Below are 20,075 nucleotides of genomic sequence, written 5' to 3'. Positions count from 1 at the left end.
TGGGTCTTTTCTCACTCCTGCTGCCAGCCCCCCGCTTGGTTTGTGCTGGGGTCTCCAAGGCCCCAGTGCTCTGTAACAGGGAGAAAGGGCTGAGCACTGAGCCTGGGCCAGGGGCGCCGCGGGAGCAGGGCCAGCCTGAGACAGGCCTGCAGCACCACCAAACAACTATCACCTTAGCCTAGCTCTATAGAAAGAGGCTTTAGTTAAAAATAAAGTATCCTCATTTAAATGAAGAGTGCCTTGCTCCTTTGAAATCAGTCATAGATTCTAAAATAACCCTCTCATTTGTGTATAGCAGTTAGATAGAAGATACACACCCACACAGAGCTGACATAGTAATGACACAGAATAGTGTCAGTGTATTGTCAAAAAATTAATTTTAGTTACAGTCATCTAATAGCTTTTAAACTCTGGTGACCTAAATGATAAAAATAAATAAAAGAGGAAGAACATCACACTTGTTTAATGCCATCAGCCTGTTACCTGTGCCTAACTGCAGTTTCATCCTGCTGGAAGGAGACACAAAATAATGTGCTGACTTACTGCGGTCTTTGCCATGATCTCAGCTGGGCTTGACTAGTCGGAAGCTTTACACAAACCACTTGGAAGAAGCTACAAACAGCAGAAACATGAGTTATAAATAGACACACTGTGCACTCCAGGCACCCACTGCAACGGTTGTACAACAGATTTAGTAGCCGTTCCATTCAGTAACACCAGTGTTTAACTCTGTGTGACCTAAGTCCGTGCAATAGCACAGTGCAGGCAGCAAAGCCCTTAAAGAACAGAAACGTGGGCTCTGAAGACAGTCAGAGCTGCTGGGTGCAGCATGATAATTTCATGACAAAGGCCAGGACTAGGCAAATGAACTGTTTTGCATATACAGCTAGCATTATGGTAAATTTGAAAACACCGTGATTGTTCCCTGTACTTGAAGAGATGGGTAACAGACATTGTATTTAAAAAAAGCCCCGTTTGCTGATTAGGAAAGACAGATGGCAATACTGTATTGTGTAGCAAGGACCAGCTGCTCTAAGGCTTGCTGGAGTATTTCAAAAATTCTGTGCACTGTAAATGCTACAGAGCTGATGGTTGTGATAACATGAAGCAATAGCTACCAGTCAAAAAGCTGAATTGACTAGTAGACAAAACATAATGGCCATCGGAGTCTTGTTTTGTTTTTAAACCAGATTTATTAAAAAAGCAAATTCAGTATATTTTATTATAAAAGTACATGTTATTTGCTGTAGTGTCAGCTATTGCCTTTTTTTCTGTTGAACTGAATCCAATTTACGTAACATCATTTCTGATGGAGTTTACAGAAACACAGTTTTGTCATTTACTCATCTCTGTCAATGCTAGTTACTGCCCTAATTACGAACAGTACAGTATACTTTAGTCAGTATTTCACCTCAATTTCAGCTAGGCCCGCTAAGACTTCTACATTTTTTTCAGGAACAAATTAGAAAAATCACAGACAGCATTTACTTAATATATTTACAACAGTACACACACTGCCCTATTAGACTGTCTTTATCAATAGTGTTATTCGATAAACTCTTACTGCCTGAACAGATCTGATAGCATGCAGCGTTTCTTGTTCTTACACTGAAGAGCAGGAGAAAATGGTTTTCTGGTTTCTATTACTGACTTTTCCTCACAACTCAGTACGCAGTATGGGAACAGTTTCTCTGCCTCAACTGTAGAATTAAAGCCAAACAGAGTCCTGGTTCAGAGGTTACTGACATCTCTAGCATTTTGTCTGAAGAGTCAACACAGACTTTGACTACATCAAGGTAACTTACCTTACCTTGAGAATACTCTGCTGCTGTTGTGTTTTCTCTCTCAATTTCATTACCTTTAATTGTGGGCATTTGAAACCTGAAGAAAGAAAAACACAGATGATCAAGACATGAATCACTTAAGCACTCCTGGATTTTAGGAGTTCATAGACCATCACTCAAATGAAAAAACACAGTAAACAAATCTGACATTTCAGAGCAACCCTTCCACATTTGTGAAACTTGCTGCTTGCTCAGGCAACCATGATGTGTTTGTGCATCACATACAGCACCACAGGAGCAGGCAGAGGAGAAATCCAAGCACAGTCAAGAATAGCAGAACTTCCTCAATGTTGTGCTCCCAGGCAGTGACCAGCTTTACAGCACATCACCTTTCCTGCTCCTGTGGGGTAGCATCCCATCACAAATGCTGAGAAAGATAATTCACCTGGCAGTTTGTGTTTCTGCAGGGACAGATTTGTAATAATTCAACAAACAGCTTTTGTTTTCAACAAAACAGCTCAAAGCCCTTACTGAAAATGTGGCAAATGGAAGACATACATGGATTTCACCAAGGAAAGCGTGTACGCATGAAAGATGATCATGTCTACTGAAGAGTACCTTTAAAAGAACAGAGATCATGCAACTTCACCACAACAACGAGAGACATCATGCTGAGTGTTCAGGACAAGTAATAAAACACGATACCACCAGTTTTTATCATTCAATTCAACATTTAAGTCAAAACTCTTGCAAGGCTTACAGGTGGTAGTGTCCCTCCTTCGCTTGCTTCCTACCACCACTTAGGAGCTCATCTGCTTTGAAAATGAGTAAGCAGGTCCTGCCTGTGGAGCACTTCATCCCATCCTAAAGGCTTCATCAGTTTGGGCAACTGAAGGCGGTTTGCTGCCAGCTCAAGGGAGGGAGCCAGGCAGGGCAGAAGTACAGACTACACAGAGCAGGGATCTGTGGAAGTACTGAGATACAAACTTTACTGTGACTTGACATGAAGCGTTTTTAAAATCATGAGACCTCCATGGTAACAATACAACAGCCATCACAAATTCTCTTAAATACGTACTGGGAATGTGCACTGAAAAGAATCTGGGAACTGTGCCTCAAACTATTAAGGATTCAGGTGAAATTTTATTCTTACAGTTCAGAAGATTTCAAATGCTACTTTCCAGTAAAACCTTATGTCAAGAATACCAACCAACTGCTTGCTTTAATACAGAATTTCAGTTACTGAAGAAACACAGTTGTAGGGGAAAAAAAAAAAAAAAAAACGAAAAAAAGTTCTACCGGAGTCTTCTGTCGGAGGAATACATACACAGGATATACATAAGAAGATCCTAAATTACTCAGACAGCATACACAAAGTAAGAGCATTGCATATAGTTGCACATAGTACCACCTTCCCTCAGGCTTCTCTTCGCCTAGCAGGCACATTCCTTTATTTTTCCTTCCCTAACCCCAACTTCTACGTCTTTTCCTCCATAGCCCCACTGTCACTCCTGCAACACACTGCACGGACCTCTTCTTGTTGATTCCCTCCTCCTTCCATCCTTCACAACATTACTTTTTTCTTTTTCAAACCACCAGAGCCCTCCTAACATCTTCAACCCCCTCCTTTGCCTATTCACCATCCAGTTGCACAGACAGTTACAAGAAGCTTTGACATCCGCAGCTATACAGAAAGACACCGGTTCTGGAAGAAGGAGCAGAAACATTGGTGGGAACTTCAAACTACAGAACACACGTAAGTCCAGCCTCAAGTCATCAACATCTAAGCAGCACTGGACAGAACCAGCAAAGGGCTGACTAGAAGCACACACTCTTCCAGCAGTATCGTAAAGTACTGAATGTTAAACCCACTGCTCAAGCAAAAAGTCTGACAAACTGATTTTTTCAAACTGTTTGAAATTTAACAACATATGAGTAGTAAACCATTAACCTTAACACTGTGTGGGTTAAGTCTCAAGGCTTTTCTTCTCTTTGACAGACCTTGTTTTCACAGTCTTTCTTCTTAGCTCGGTTTCATTGTCCATATGCTGACAAGAGAAGGAGACAAACAATTAGTATAAGGAAAGAAATATTCAAAATGCTAATGCAACAGGCCAACCAAAGAAAAGCAGCAACTCCTCCTGAGACCTCCCATTGGACAAGGCTGCCTGTAACCATCCTGCTAAGCTTAACAACTCAGTTACTCCACCCAGCCATCACCACCAGGAGAGCTCACACACAGAAGGTTGTACTAGTCTGCACCTGCTTCAAGTCCTACACACTTTCCCATATTTTCACCTTAGTTGACAATAACCAGCTACAGTTGCATTTTTTCCAACCACTATTCCCTCCCTCACATCTTGAAAAACATGCTCCTCTCAGATTTTAAAGTTCCAAAAGGTATGACTTTTTTTTTTTTCCTAATTAAAAAGAAATGCCATTAGGTGGACTTACAGACTGTTAAACTTCAACACCAATTTCAACTTCTGTAATACAAAGTTACAGAATTTAATCACTCTGTAATATAATGATGAAGCTGTAAATGAATGAAACTTTTATCCAGCATCCACCACATGCCTTCTGCTGTCATTAAATACACTGAACTTTTGTGCCCTGTATGGTATATAGTTTTAGGGCAAGAAAAAACTAGATCCAACAGAAAATCTAGGCAATGAAACTGATGCCTCGCAGTGTACCATGCTCTTAAGAACAGCAGATACCACTCACTGACTCTGAACTAAGTAACCAAACAACAATCTCACACTAAGCAACTGTCCATCACAGAAAAGAATTAGCCCACATATGTAATTTTAAATTATCAGGTATGTAAAGGTCAAAGCCTTTCACTGCACTCCTTGGAAGAAACACTAATGTTATTCTCAAACATACATTGTAAAGTGTAAACGTTAATATAGTTCACCAGTAAATACTAAGAATGACTAGTAAAAGGTATCAAAACATGATCTGAATGCAATGCTTAAAAGCATTATGCCCAGATTTCACACCGCTGTCTAAAATGCTGGCTCTCCAGCAGCTTGCTTTCTGTCAGTTCTAGCCCCCACATCCTGTTCTGTACCCCATGAACTGTGATGGACTCTTAGCCAATGTGGGATTAAGTCTTTATACAAAGCTGGCTACAGAAAATGTTTACAATACTCAAGTACCTGATTATTCCGTCCATCTGTAAGGTGGAAAAATGAGCCAGCATGGATGTGTGCTTTGTCACAGAGTCAGAGTGATCATCTTCTGTCTGCTATGAAGAAACTCCTTCAGTCTATGTATTCAATACAACGTTCAGGAATAAAGCATTAAAATTGTCAAAAAATCAAAACTTTTAAGATTTTTTTGAATGCTATGGCCTCCTCCTTTGATTGCTGGGCATAAAAAAAAAGTATAAACAAAAAACAGATCAACAGGTTCATGTCTGCATCATTTCTGGGTTTTAGTACAAAACCTATGAATTTACTGACTAAAAGGCCACCGGAAATCCTTGATGAAGAATTAATTTAATATCATACTCTTTTCTTTAAGCTTTTAATCTACTACTGATGTCATAATTCAAGTATTCTAAAAAGAGAAGGAAATTATGATAGTGGTATTTTTAGTATTGTATTTTGCAAGCTGTTCTTATTACACAGATAAAAAGACAAAACCTACCTGGCTTTTCCCCACATATGTGAGAAGTTTTATGTTCTCTTTACTTAAAGGAAAAAATGTCAAAGGAATGCATCACATTTGACAATTATCTCAGAAATAAGCACAAACACATTACCTGTAACTTTAAAGAGTTAGTCAAATAAAACCCCAATACTTTCCCCTCAATAGTCTGATAAATATACCTCAAGTAACCTGTTTACTTGAAATGTTATTACATATTAATTAGTGAATAATATAATCAAAAATATAATGCAAATTTACACAGCATTAGACTTTCCTAAACAGCATAAATGAAAAGCAAACTCCAAAAAATTTGGAGTGCAAGAGATGCGTTTTATTGTATGCCCGTTACGATGAGTAACACATTTAGAAATAATAATCCCACATAACAGTGACAATCTTATTTTACAGCGTGTACATAATTTTTTACAGCCACATAAAACACGTATTTTTCTAAGAGATTTCCCAAATTTAACTTTCTGAAGTTTAGAAATATAAAAAAAATTTATTCTCAAGGAACTGATTCTCATCTGGTGCAAAAACAAAATATGAACATTATCTGAAACACAAAGCCACAATATAGCATGAAGTTACAATTTATCATGTGAACAGCTGTGTGCAAACATGAAGCAACTAAAAAAGTAAAAAATACACATTATATGCATAACATTTATGAACAGGTTTTTCATTAAATAGCCCTAGACCAGCTTGTTATATTAAGCGCCATTTGATTTGCAGCATGCTAACACAAAGCATTGTTTAAAGGGATGCATATTTTAAATGTATACACTGTAAACTGAAGATCCACCTCCAAACTCTAGTGGCAGCGTATTTTTCTGGTTAAATACTGCATATATACTTTTCTTACAGATTGAAAATGCATGTTTATAGTATGGTATAGATTTTTTTTAAAGATTTGATCAAAAGGTGCAATTTTATGTCTGTGTTGAAAATCTCCTATGAGGAGGTAGGACAATAATAGTCATACCTGTTAAGAACACTGCCCTACAGAACTTCTAAGTACTTTGAATTTTAATTAAAAAACCCCTACATTTTTCAACTTTGTTTTTAATCTTTTTAGAGAAGATTTTAAAGTAGCAAGAAAAGAAATCAGTGTTGAGTCACAACACTATGAGCTGCATCCATTTTATCCTTAAAAAAAAGTCAAATTCAAAGTTAATTTTGTTATATGTGCCATACTGAACAACATTCAACTGTAGTTTCAGATAAAAAAGGGAAATTATATACATACACATCTTTAACCCTAGCACCAGAACACCACCTTTGAGATCATAACATAATGCTATATTTTCAACGTCATATCCTGCAATAAAATAGGTTAGCAGCTTTGAAAACAATTAAAAAATTACTTGTTGGACCTAAACTAATAAAGGAAACAGAAAAGTTTCCCAATGAAATGTTGGAAAAAAAAAAAGGACACACCCCCCCACCCCTGATTTGACCAGTTCTGGAATTTACTTTCCAGGCACGATTTAAAAGCATTATGATCAAGTGACTGACTAATACTCTCCTTTCAAAACTGCACAAGAAGTTAAGACTCAGTTGCCTTTGCAAACAATTTGTAGATAACCCCACCATATATCTGAACTGTTTTCATATTGGAGACAAGTGCTGTTCCTGACAAAATGGATAACACAATCATCTTGGTTTTGTCTTCTATAGCTTAACAATGTGTAATACTATTAATTTGAAGACATTCATCCATCTTTCTGCAAATTTAAGACATTCATCCATCCTTCTTCATTCTATAGTGCTCTTTAGGTTCTGATAAGCAACAATCATAGGGCTATGATATCCCCTGTCAACCCTAATACTTTTAAGACTTTTAATACAAAGAATGTAAAGTTATGATTTAATATCAAGCTTTGAAACCAGGAGAAACAGTTCATGAGATTTTTTTTTTCCCCAATTAGCATATCACAGTTTCTAAATTGCTTCCTTCTTGAGATCATATATTACATTATGGCCTCTTTGTGGTGCCTCATTATATGCTGATTTTTTTCAGATGGTCTACGGAATCCCTTTTTGCAATACTCACACCTATGTGGATAGTCTTTTGTGTGTATTGATATTACGTGCCGTTTAAAGCCCGATGCATCCGTAGTGCTATATTCACAATACTGGCATTGATACACTTTTCTTCCACTGTGGGTCTTCATGTGCTTCTTAAGTTCATTTTGCTGCCTAAATCCTCTTTTACATCTTTTGCATTTAAAAGGCAGGTCCTTGGTGTGAACTGAGAGGATATGCCCACTAAGTACAAAAGGATCTGATGTTTTAAAGTCACAGTGCCTACACTGATGTATCTTTTTACCTTTATGGGTTTCACTATGCTTTTTGAGCTCAGATGGACGATGGAAACCTTTTTCACATACCTCGCATTTGTGGGGAAAATCCTTTGTGTGAACTGAAATAATGTGTCGCTTCAGGTCACTTGAATTGGTGCTCTTATGGTCACAATGTGGACACTGATGAGTCTTATGCCCTTGAAATAATTCTGTGTGCTGCTGCAGTTCTTTTTCATCTGTAAATGCCTGGGGACAGTGCTCACATTTAAATGGCAAATCAGTCCCATGTTTGGTTTTGATGTGAGTTTTCAGATTAGACTGATCAGCACACCTGAAGACACAGTGCTGACACTGGTATGGCTTTTCCCCAGTGTGGGTCCTCATATGCTTTTTCAGCTCTGATGGGTGGCGGAATCCTTTCCCACACTCCACACATACGTGAGGGAAGTTCTTACTATGAACTGCGAGCAGATGTCTATTGAGTAGTCCCTGCTCTGCAGTTTCATAGTCACAATATTTGCACTTGTGTAGCTTAGGCTCCTTGTCCCTCAGTATTAGTTTATTAGAACTCAACGGGCTTGCTTCTCTGTATCTTCTTGTATATTCTGTAAACTCATGGGTTTTATCAACTTTATTTATAAGTTTATGGCTTTCCAGATGATTGTGGAAACTTACTTTTTTGTTAGTTGTAAAGTCACAGTCTGTACATTGGTATTTCTTCTTAATCATATGATCTGGATGATTCTTCATATGCCTTTTCAAGAATCCTCTGGATTTAAATTTTTTCCCACAAATATGACAAGGGTAAACTGTTAAGGGCTGTCCATCAGGACCTATTATAACAGCTGTTTTTAAACAAACAAAAACAAGTTATGAAGGAAACACATTTACTGATTAAAAAGTTTTAAATCAGCCAACTGCTGTTCAGATTCATGCACTTACACTTGCAGCAGAGAATGGTTCAGTAGTTTAAAAACAACCAATCCACAGCACCTATAGTTTATACAGTTTTGTTTTAGAAACTGCTCAAACAGATCAGTAATATCGTTATGTGCAGTGAATATATCCATGATTACTTTTTAATAGCTTAAAAAATTCACATGAACTGCATCAGCCCTAAGTGTACTGACTCTGAATAGAAAAAACTATTACATTTTCTATGCACAGAATTGGAGGGGGGAAGGACACAGGAAATACGCAAATCATCATTTCTATTTTTTACTTCTGCACCAGCTTAAAAAAAAAAAAAAAATAGTACAGGAGTAAGTGCCACTCCATGACAATACGCATAACCATACAGTGTTTACCTGTTTGCCATTGCCTGGCCTCTCCTCTCCTCCTTTTCTTGGTTTTTTGTTTTAGCACTCTATTAGTGCTAATGCTATCACAAATCTGCAGGTATTGTGTTGCATTACCGTTTTTGTTTTCTAATCGTGTATCCAAGTTATTTCCTAGAAACAAAAATTAGACACCATAAAAAACCTTAAACAACTTTTTTCTTTGGGACTGATGACTGGAATTGCACAGCAGCACATTTACATTAAAAAAAAAAAAAAAAATTACCCATTCCTCTACAATGATCACATATAAAAAAGAGTGCCAATATAAAGCACTATCTGTCCTTGCCAACAAAAATCAAGAATATAATTGTGTAAACATTAATCTTAAAATACATTCCTTGATTTCTCATGCTTCTCAAGACATAAATTTCTTATGAGTTATGTTGGTTGTTTCCTTTTATTTAACTTGGTTTTACTTAACAACTGCATTATCTCTTTCCTGACTACAAAACTGCATTTAAAAAATCTGGCAGATCCAACCTCCCCACCCACTCTGAAGGCCTACAATACATCTAGAATTGTTTTAATTTCAAAATAGTAGAGAAAGACTCTAAAGTCCTTCAATATACACATTATGGATATTTTTTTGCATTCACTGATTAGGAGAACTGACACAAAAATATACGTATTTCCAAAGACAGCAAGTTAATTTTAATGCTGTGCCAAGCACAGTTACATGTTCTTACCTGCCGCTTGACCATCTTCGTATCTTCTGGGTAGCCTCCTTTCATCTCCTGCAGAAAACAGTATTTTAGTCATTATAAATTAAAATTATTTTTAAAGACAATGGCTTTAAGTCTGATAATGAGAGAAAACTAACCTAGCTAGTAACAGCTTAACTCTATCCAAACCAAGATGTGCAGTTCACAGTCAGATCAGTAATTTGGAATGATGAACCCCAGGAAATAAAATCACATCTTTGTGAATAGTTAATATCCACTAAAGCTGTGTTTGCATGCTTACCATGCTGACTGTCTTTCCTGTTTTTCATAATTAAAATGCTTCTTTCTGCAAACTTTTAACTTCATATACCTATCCAGAAATGAGGTTATCTGAAACCCACAAATTGTTCTTGAGATCGAAGTACTTTATCTCTCTGGGGTTGAACTAGACAAAAGACCTTCAACTTATCACCCACTCAGCACTCATCTATATGAGGCACTACAAAGTTCTGCGAGACACAGAAGCAATACCTTATGAGTATATTCCTCATTTTGGATTGCAAGTGTTTACTGCTATATGCCAAGGCTCTGTGGTTCTAAAATACTTTATCAGCCCAATTACTGTGCTCAGAACTATGACACCAATGAATTTTAACTAACTTGCTTACTTAATTACAACATATACCATGGATGACCTGATACCCTTTCAATATACATTTAACATGCCAAAATCTATGAAAAGAATAGGAAATAAAAGAATATTCAGAATTTGCAATATATCCTGATAAGATACTTCTATTATTTGAAGCATTGTGGAAGAGAGCAAATTACCTTTTCTCTTTCTGTTTCTAACCTGAAGGACTAATAGGCTTAAAACAGGCATGTAAACTGAAATTATTAGGAACATGTTTACACGTTTATTCCTACTATTCCCTTTTTAAAATATTTTCCCCTTCCTCCTAGCTAATGTAAAATACTAAAGGCTATTCTTATTTTTGTAAGATCTTCAAGTCAACTTATGCAACCATTAAAAACCATGCGTTCTGTACATCTGAGCTGGAATCAAGAACAGTATAAAAATTCTCCTAACAGCTTTCCTTTCTACCTCTTAAAACTCAAAATATAGCATTCCATTCATTGTATGCAAGACAATCAACTACTGAAGTAATCAGTAAATGTTTGTCAGGCCAGTATTGGAAATAAAACCACCAATGTAAAAATGAAATTGTCTTCTTCATACTGAACTGCAAAAAACCTAAGGACCTTATGTGTAAAAGGTCATGAATAATGTAAAAATAATTTTTCACACACTTAATCAACTCCACTAACTGACACTGATAAAAGATCAGAAGAAGCTGTTTCCAAACCTCTAGAGAAAGGTGAGATTATCATATTTGCACAGAGATTCTGGAAGCTAGATGAAGGAGAAAATAATGGAAGGGATTTTCAGCAAATAAGCATACAGATTCCTACCGTAAGCAGCAGCCCAAGCAACAGGGACAAAAGTTTTATTCACGCCAGAGTCTTCAAGCTGTGTGTCAGGAAGTGATGTAGCTTCTTCTTCACCTACAATAACTTCCATATAAACTTCATCTGCTATTTCAGCACAGCCTGGATTAAAGGAGAAGAAAAATCTTTAATTTTATTCTGCTCATCCTAATTTTTCCTTCATTTAATCTGCTCTCACTCTGATTGATACCCGTTATAAATTACTTTTCTTCCTTTGGCATTTAGAACAACCCCTTCCCTTAGGGGATCACTGTTTATTCAGACATTCCTTAAAGACAGAAAACATGTATCAATAAATGTAAATCCAAAACAAATACCAACATAAATTCAAGTATACAAACTTATAAAATTGTAACTGATGACATTTATTTGCCAGTCTGCCAGAAAGCTGATTAAACAAGGCAATTCACAGTAGGAAAACAGAAAAATGAGAAATTTGACTAACCTCGTGAACTTCATCCATGGACATGTTAAATTTAATATAAATAATGAAATGATTGCAAACAATATGCACAAAGTGCATTTATCCACATCACTTTAAAATAATTATAGCCTGGCTTTTTATTTTTAGGGAAGATGAGCTTAGTTTTCTACTACTTCAGGCTGAAGAATCCTTCAGAAAAATTAAAAAAGTCCTTGAGAATGATGTTTATATTGTTGTACAATACAGCATGAGAAACAAAAATGTTTCTTATTATGCTTACTAATATCTTCATCTTCCTGAGAAGAGTCCTTAACAGCCATGTAAACCATTTTTTCTCGCTGCATTCTACCAACACCTCCTTGTTCAATTACTCCAGCTACAGAATGTCCATTGTGAAAGTCACTCTCTGTGACAATTTCTGTCCCACCTTTAACAGAAAGAAGATGAACAAATTAAGTAAGTGCAAACAAAGCCACTGTTAAGATAAACTTTAGATCTAAGTATTTTTTTCTTATTTACAAGAAAGCTATTTAATAAAACTCCAACTAAATGTTTTTACATCCACGTCTGTCATAACATCATACAAGTCTGATACTTTGGAGCAGACAGGGAAAGAGGTCTCTCATTTTGTTCTGTTAAATTCAAGACTGAACAACCACCAAATCCCTGGAGACAACACAATCTTAAGAGTAACAGTCGCAAAGAAGGAAATGAGAACAACTGCCTACACGGCCAGCTCAGGGTGACTAACAAGCTTTGGCCCACTGACTGACTTGAACAGAGGCAGAAGATCCAACCTGGAACTTGATACTGATGCTTGAGTCAGAAAGAGGTAGCAGATAAATATTGATGCTCGGTCTTCCATGCATCTCAGGGACTGAACAGTGAGTACAGAAGCTGCAGGCTACAGCAGAACAAGCTAACACCTGGTATGCCAAGCGTCCTCGCTTGCTACCTACAAATGGTCCTGATGGAACACACTCAGCTAGGTGGCCAAGTCCAAATCAAATGCAGTGACTCATTACTCCCTGTAAGTGTTCTGTAAACTGAAGACTTTGCCAAACATTCTCCTTCTAACCAAAACGAAGCAGCTCTCCCTCTGCAATCAAAATGTGGAGTTTCAGTATTCTCAAGCTAGATGAAAACTGATATAATATAAAAATCACTGGGATGGGTGATGTCTCTCTGGACAAAATGGCACATGGTCTTCACAAGCTCTTTTTCATACTTGAAAGGAATTAAGGGTCAAATACTGAAAATCCCAGGGCCTTACAGAAATACTCACTAACCCTCAGCCAAATCAGATACTGTCCATTCCAAACAGGATAGCAAAATACGTAAAAGTTACTTTGGCAATCATGTGAAGGACTTGATTAAAAGGCTCCAAATTCTACACTGTATCATCCTGTAAAAGACACCAAGCAACTCGTAAGACACTCTTAACTAATTCTTAGTCTACTCTGAGAAAGAGAAAAGCAAAGACAACTGCCCTATTAGCTAGCAGTCTGATCATCGCTGGAGCAATCCTTTTCTGCCATTAACTTGAGCTGAAAAGATGACCTGTTTCTCAGAGAAAAGAAAAAAGCATCATACAGCTAAAAATCTCCTGAAGTAGTTCAAGTTACCAGAAAAACAGCATCAGGATTGTTACTAATTGGAGGACTTTGCTGATCTAATCCAGCAAAGTTCTGTCTAAAGTTCGAGATTTTTCACAGCATAGCCAGGCCAATGCTACTGATCTATGGGAGATGAACTCCCTTCTCCACTCCAGGAAGAACAGACTGGGCTGATTTGTGCTATGAATGGCTCTGGGGCTTCAGACCAGATACGTTCCAGGGAGGCAGAGTTTCAGTACCTAAATGTGTGTATGGGTTATAACAAAGGGCAAAGTGGAATGAGCCAGAGGTTTCAGCTCTGAGAACAACTCTAATGGGGACTCTGCTTTTACGAGTTACAAAGAACAGAACATGGCTTAGCTGTATGTCCACTTGCAAAGCAGCTGGAAGTGCTGGATCTATCTTTTGCAAAAGACAACTGCAGAGCCATTCTGAGTTTCTTGGTTAGGGCTGGAAATTAGTGTATGCCTAAAGCCCCAGCATTCTTCCCCTCTCTCTGCATCAAGGCCACCAGACTGTTCAATGAGAGGACTCTACTCTAGAGGCTTTTCTGTGCTGACACACAGTCTTGCAACATCAGAGAAAAGCAGCAGCTGAAAAACAGCTGCAGACACCCAAACACTTGTACATTTGGGCTTTGGTTGCCTGAAAATAAATACTGTTAATCAAAAAAGAACTTTAGACTAATACACATTCATTATTTACTGTTTATGGGCAGCCTCCACAAATGTCATATTCTACAAAATGTTCCAGTCAATGTCAATGGATTACATGAAATTAAGAACAACAAACAAGAAGATCTCGAAATACTTCATACCATTGGAAGAATACATAGAATCTAAAAGGTACCTATTTCGACATCATCTTCAGCTTCAGCTTTAAATATGTACACTTTGATAACTTCTGAACCAAAACCGTCATCTTTAGCAACATCATCATTTGTCACGTCGGTACTGATTTTCAAGGGAGTGCTTCCTATATGGTCCAATTTTTCTCCAACATCATCCACTGTAAAGATAAGAGAATAATTATGAGGTTCAAACACATCTGTTAAGTCAAAGTAATCAGTAACACGATTTTCTCCACTATTATCCCCATGCACAGTAAAGGTTTGTATTCATAAATGGCCTTTACAAAACAGTTCATCTCAAGAGACTTAAAAGAGATTTCAGAAGTTCAGTACTCATTTTACTGCAACTCAGGAAACACAGCAAGAATTACAGAATGAAGAACACAAGAGGGAGCTTGTCATCAAAAAGCAAGTTACGTCTGAAACTATTATGCTTCAAAAGCAAAAATGTATCAATAAGTAAAATCAAACATCTATCCAAAATTGCTGAAAAATAACCCAGAATTGCCTGCAACAGTCTGAGAGTCCCCCAAAGTTTCACTACTCTAAGATACAGGTGACTAAAATTTAGTAGCTGAAACTCTTATGAATAGCAATGACTTGGAGTATATTCCCAGTGAAAGAAGTGTGCATCAAAAATCTGACTACATCTTTACCCTAAAAGAAATTATGATTTTATCCACTTTATCACTTGAAAACATATAAATTATGAAGATCATTGTATAATATACACCTGACTGAAAGATGCAGTGACAACAAATTAAAATACTACTAGCTGAAATGGACTTCTCATTCTTTATATATGCAACTTAGTTACTCTGTTTGGTCTATATATTCAAAATGCTCATTTTATTTATACAACAAAAATTACATGCAAACTATTTAAAGTGTAGAAGTAACACTATTTTGGTAAAAAGGGTATTCACATAGATATCCATATATATACCCCAAATGGCCAACACGAATGCCACTGAACTAAGCATCTTCTTGACAAATGTACTGCCAACACACTTCTCTGAGCAGAGAAAATTAGCTCCTGTGCAGACAGTCAGCACAAACCTATGCAATGCTTAGCACCAACTAGAAGTCCTCTAAATAGAGAAGAATTCCACAAAATGTAAACAAAATTCAAATTAAATACATTCCAGGGAAATAGCAATTTACTGCATACATAACATTAAAGTATGTGCATATTAGGTTAAAAAATAAATAAATCACTAAAATTAAAGTGACAGTAGTATTTCACAACTAAGAATAGAACCCACTCAATGTGGACACTGGTTCCAATACTGAGGAAAGGACGGCTCACCTCGGGACAGCTGCAGTGGTTCCCAGTCCCCCTCTAAGATTCCTGCCCTCAGTGCAGTGGTGAGAGCTCCTGAAGAGCTGCTTTAAACTACTTCAGGCTACAGCCTGCTGTACTGAGGTAAACTGGAGTCAGTTTAAGCTTAATACTCCACGCAGTCATGCAAGGTGGTTCAGAACCTTCTAGAAAAAGGAGCAGATGCCTCTCCTGCAGCAGGGAGGGAATCCACCACAGCAATCCCAAACTAAGCTCTTCCAACTCAGACAGGATTCCATGGGAACACCTATCCAACTACCACCATTTTTCATCCCCACATTGAGGAACCTTATTCTATTTCACAAATCCTGGACTGTATCTGAAGAGTAGGGAAGTTATTGAGGACAGAACTAGGTATAATGCAGGTAAGTATAAGTATTAGACTTAATAACCTCTGAAAATTATACATTTTTATGAAAACTAAACAGAAAACATTAAAAAAATCGCTATGTTTCATCTGTTTCTTTTTGTAAATAAAGATTCATTGCTGAAAAAATATCAAACTTGGATCAGTAGGAAAAAAGTAAAAATTTCCTCAGGAAAAGTTTTTGTTTTTTAATAAAAACCATTCTAAATCTCTATTAAAATTAATGCCAGCAACATCAACGCCTTAATCTGCTAGAACCTGACACGTACTGCATGGCCTTCGTGTTACCTTGCACAACAACAAGAACAGTAAGAGTATGAACACCACAGACAACAAAGCCACAACAGAGAACCTGGCATATTCCTCTGACACTTAAGTTGACCAGAATCAGGTTGCTAACACATCTTTATATCCAGTATGGGAGTGTTACTGCATCTGCAGTATTTTTTATGATGCCAGAATGGAGTTACTAGAGGAGACGAGACACTTATCTTGGAAGAAGTATTTCCATGCATTCACTATGTTTTAATTTATTAAAGACCATTTTCTTTTCTGCATGGCTTTTAACATTTATAAAAGCTTCTTATTCACATGATTCCAAATTAGAAACATACATTTAATTTTAGTACAATGAACATTTCCACTGCACATGAGCCTCTGAAGGACAGGAGTTAACTAACAGCACAAGGCAGGAGTGACTATATATATAGCTGTATGACTAGACATGCTGCCAAAATGCAGAAAGACTATTTAAAGATTGGGTGGAAGAAATCACTAATTGTAAGCTGTTACCGTAATTTTAGAATTGGTAGGTGGTAGTAAAGTTATCTTCAAATCTGCAACTCAAGCAACACCAACTTTGTCTGAACTCATAAATTTTATAAACATAATGCATTATCAGTTTAACATAGAAGATAAGTATTTCCATACAGGAAGGTTATTTAATAACAGCAATTTCCTACCGAATATTGGAGTAATCACATATATGTGAAAAGAAGTTTTCTTTATGGCAAAAATTTCCAACTATTAACTAATATTGGGTGACAATAACTATACACCACTATGCATCTGGTGAAATAGCATAAGAAAAAAACAATTTTATATAGTTGCTTACCAGGACATCAATTGTAATACCACAAAGATTACATAAGGGAAAAAAAAAATGAGGAATTTTACAATTTTTATAAGAATAAATATTTTCAGCCAAAAATATAGAGTAAAATACATGACTATAGCATGTATGCCCATATGCCGTGTTTTACTATTTCAAGTAAAGCCCCCAAATCTTCAACATCCTTTAAAAAACAAGGAGCCCTATCTTTGAAGGGGGCAAACTTACAACATGATTTTTAAAAATCATCAACCATCCCATGTATTTTCAAAGATCTTCAGACTCTACAATTTAAGCTGCACTAATGGAAACATATCAGGAAGCCTGTTGTATCCAGGGCCCCTGGAATCACTGTTCTAAAAAAAGCAAAAGTGTAATATAACAAAATTTGAAAAATATAAACCGAACCGAGAAAATTATACTGATATAGACTGTTGTTTGTAAGATGTTGCCTTTTGTTTCAAATACCTCAACAACAAAAGACAATGAATCGGCAGTTGCTATTGCTTAAATTACTGTCTTATATGAAGTAAATTTTACAGTTCCAATCTATCTTTAAACACATTTAGATAAGGGGAAAACAATCAACACAGCAGGATATGTAATCTTCGTCAAGTTCCAAAAAATTATGATTTTTTTAAAAAAGATTGTAAAAATACTCTATTGTCTAAGTAATAGGACTTAAATCACAGCTAACCCATCAGCGCTAAATCATGTGATGACTTTTCCCAGTGATAGTTCTCAGAAACAGGAATGCTTACTTTATGTCAATGGAATATCAAAGTGTCTTCCAGATCTGACTCATCCACCAGAAGCACTACATATTATTATCTTGTCACTTAAAATTAACTGAAAAAACACAACAGAGAACCTTCATAAATATATGCTGAATCCTCCTGAATAAACAAGGTTTAAAGGAAAACTCAGCACACTTGCAATTTTGAACTTACCTTACTTCGCTGTTTTCAGGTGTGTGATGTCCAGATTCACCGTGGATTGCCAGCTCCCAATTCATGTGATGCCTCAGCATGCACTACGCTGGTGATATCACACCCACCATAGGAGCCCATAGGGATAACACGAGGGCAAGATAAGTCCCGTGGTTTTACAATTTTCCATATTTTTCTAATGTCTGATATACTTATTTTATATCCCATAGGTTACAATATAGGAGTATTAATATTAAAATGTCTAGCAAATTATGTAACACTGTACTGTAATATACTAAAAAGGAGGTGGTGGTGGAACAGTACCTTACCCCTAAAGGCCAGCTCCAGTGTTGTTCTTTGGTGGGTATGAGGTCACCAGCTTAGTGCATGCAGGGCCAACACACGGATCGGGAGCTGGCAATCCGCTGTGGGTCTGAATATCGCAAACCTGAAAAACAAAAAAGGGTACGCTTTAAGCTACATGTGTGCTAACTCCTCCCTGGCAAAACGGGATGTACTACTCATCATTTTCCCATCTCAGTATGAGATGGATTGGGTTCATGATCACACCATATGCATTCATTTTGTATTAATTTCCTTTTTATCAAGTCCCCTCCAAACAGGTATTCTGGAGATTTAAAACAAGGGATCATGCATATCCTACCGCATAGGTTATGAATGTATCAAAAAAAGATTTTTAAATCTTATGCTTATAAGGCTGATTTTAAAAAGCTGAATTCATCTGCATCTAGATAGCAGAGCGGTGATAATCCTCTAGTGAAAATTTCCAATTACAAAATCATATGCAGCTAGTTTACAGAACTATCAAGACAAACTTATTACTTTCCAAACAGTATTTACACAAAAATATAATTACCAATAGCATATAAAATATCTACATGGATATCATCTTATAATAGTGAAAAATCACCTTTCAGTATATTTAATCTGTAACTTCCAACAAAAGAGTAGGATAAGTTAAAATTCCACGCTGAGCTCAGCTTCACACCCTAAAATGTAGTATTTTACAAGTTCCCAAAACGTGTTCCACAGAACAGTTGGTGGTATTCCCTAAGGGCATTATCTGTCATTTTATGTAAAGTCTCCCCTTTTTAGATGCTAAATTTTATTAAAAGACAGCTAAGTATTTTCAGATTCTTTAAAACTACCATTTTGATGTGATTTACATTAAAGAAAAGTTCAACAGTCCTATATATACACACTGAAATAGCTTAAAATTAACCTTCTACAATATTTACTGAACATTTGACAATTTAAAGATGTAAGTAAATAAAAAGTTTTAAACTGCTCAATAAACTGAGGAATTTATCTATTATTCTACACAACAGATTATCTTCATAAACATAACAAATTCAAGGCTAATTTAAAAACATTGAAAAAAAAAAAAAACAAAACAAAAATGAACAACTGTGTAAGATTTTTGCTGAGAAAAAAATCAATAGTAGATACTTTGTAGGGTCAAGCTGGCATACACAGCATAATACAGCCTGAAAACTTAGCAGAGGCAAGACACCTCATCTTTATCAACGATCTGGACGAGGGGATCGAGTGCACCCTCAGTCATTTTGCAGATGACACCCAGCTGGGCGGGAGTGTTGATCTGCCTGAGGGCAGGAAGGTTCTACAGAGGGATCTGGACAGGCTGGAGCGGGGGCCGAGCCCAATTGTGTGAGGCTCAACAGGGCTCAGGGCCGGGTCCGGCACTTGGGTCACACCAACCCCACGCAGCGCTACAGGCCTGGGGCAGTGGCTGGAAAGCTGCCTGGTGGGAAAGGACCCGGGGGTGCTGGTCAGCAGCCGGCTGAATGTGAGCCGGCGGTGTGCCCAGGGGGCCAAGGAGGCCGGTGGCATCCTGGCTTGTATCAGCAGTAGTGTGGCCAGCAGGACCAGGGGAGCGATCATCCCCCTGTACTCGGCCCTGGGGAGGCCGCAAGTCTTGGGCCCCTTGCTACAAGACACCGAGGTGCTGGAGCGTGTCCAGAGAAGGGCAACAACGCTGGTGAAGGGTCCGGAGCACAAGTGCTGTGAGGAGCGGCTGAGGGAACCGGGGTTGTTGAGCCTGGACAGAAGGAGGCTCAAGGGAGCCCTTATTGCCCTCTAGAAGTGCCTGAAAGGAGGTTCTAGCGAGGTGGGGGTCAGTCTCTTCTCCCAGGT

The 20,075-nt window shown here is 37.4% G+C and overlaps 1 protein-coding gene across 12 annotated transcripts in view; it reads right to left on the bottom strand.

Moving 5' to 3' along the window:
• The window catches only part of ZNF711 (zinc finger protein 711), a 37,509-nt gene that overhangs the window by 1,081 nt on the left and 16,353 nt on the right, over nt 1-20,075 (bottom strand). For 4 of the 12 annotated variants that reach the window (XM_032982713.2, XM_032982712.2, XM_042807199.1 and 1 more), the window contains 6 exons: nt 14,151-14,309; nt 11,966-12,112; nt 11,226-11,363; nt 9,777-9,824; nt 9,058-9,201; nt 5,754-8,595 (listed from right to left, as the gene is read on the bottom strand). In XM_032982713.2, the coding sequence (XP_032838604.1) occupies nt 7,418-8,595; nt 9,058-9,201; nt 9,777-9,824; nt 11,226-11,363; nt 11,966-12,112; nt 14,151-14,309 (1,814 nt within the window). In that variant the 3' untranslated portion in view covers nt 5,754-7,417. Of the gene's footprint in view, nt 1-543; nt 613-1,805; nt 1,882-3,735; nt 3,833-4,948; nt 5,059-5,753; nt 8,596-9,057; nt 9,202-9,776; nt 9,825-11,225; nt 11,364-11,965; nt 12,113-14,150; nt 14,310-17,732; nt 17,821-17,921; nt 18,214-20,075 lie in introns of those variants that run through there. The other 8 variants (XR_006166955.1, XR_006166956.1, XR_006166957.1 and 5 more) reach the window with 8 other exon arrangements.

This window comes from Tyto alba, unplaced genomic scaffold, assembly GCF_018691265.1.
Source record: "Tyto alba isolate M040663 unplaced genomic scaffold, T.alba_DEE_v4.0 Super-Scaffold_5, whole genome shotgun sequence".
Taxonomy (NCBI): Eukaryota; Metazoa; Chordata; class Aves; order Strigiformes; family Tytonidae; genus Tyto; species Tyto alba.
This window is presented reverse-complemented; position numbering and strand designations above follow the sequence as displayed.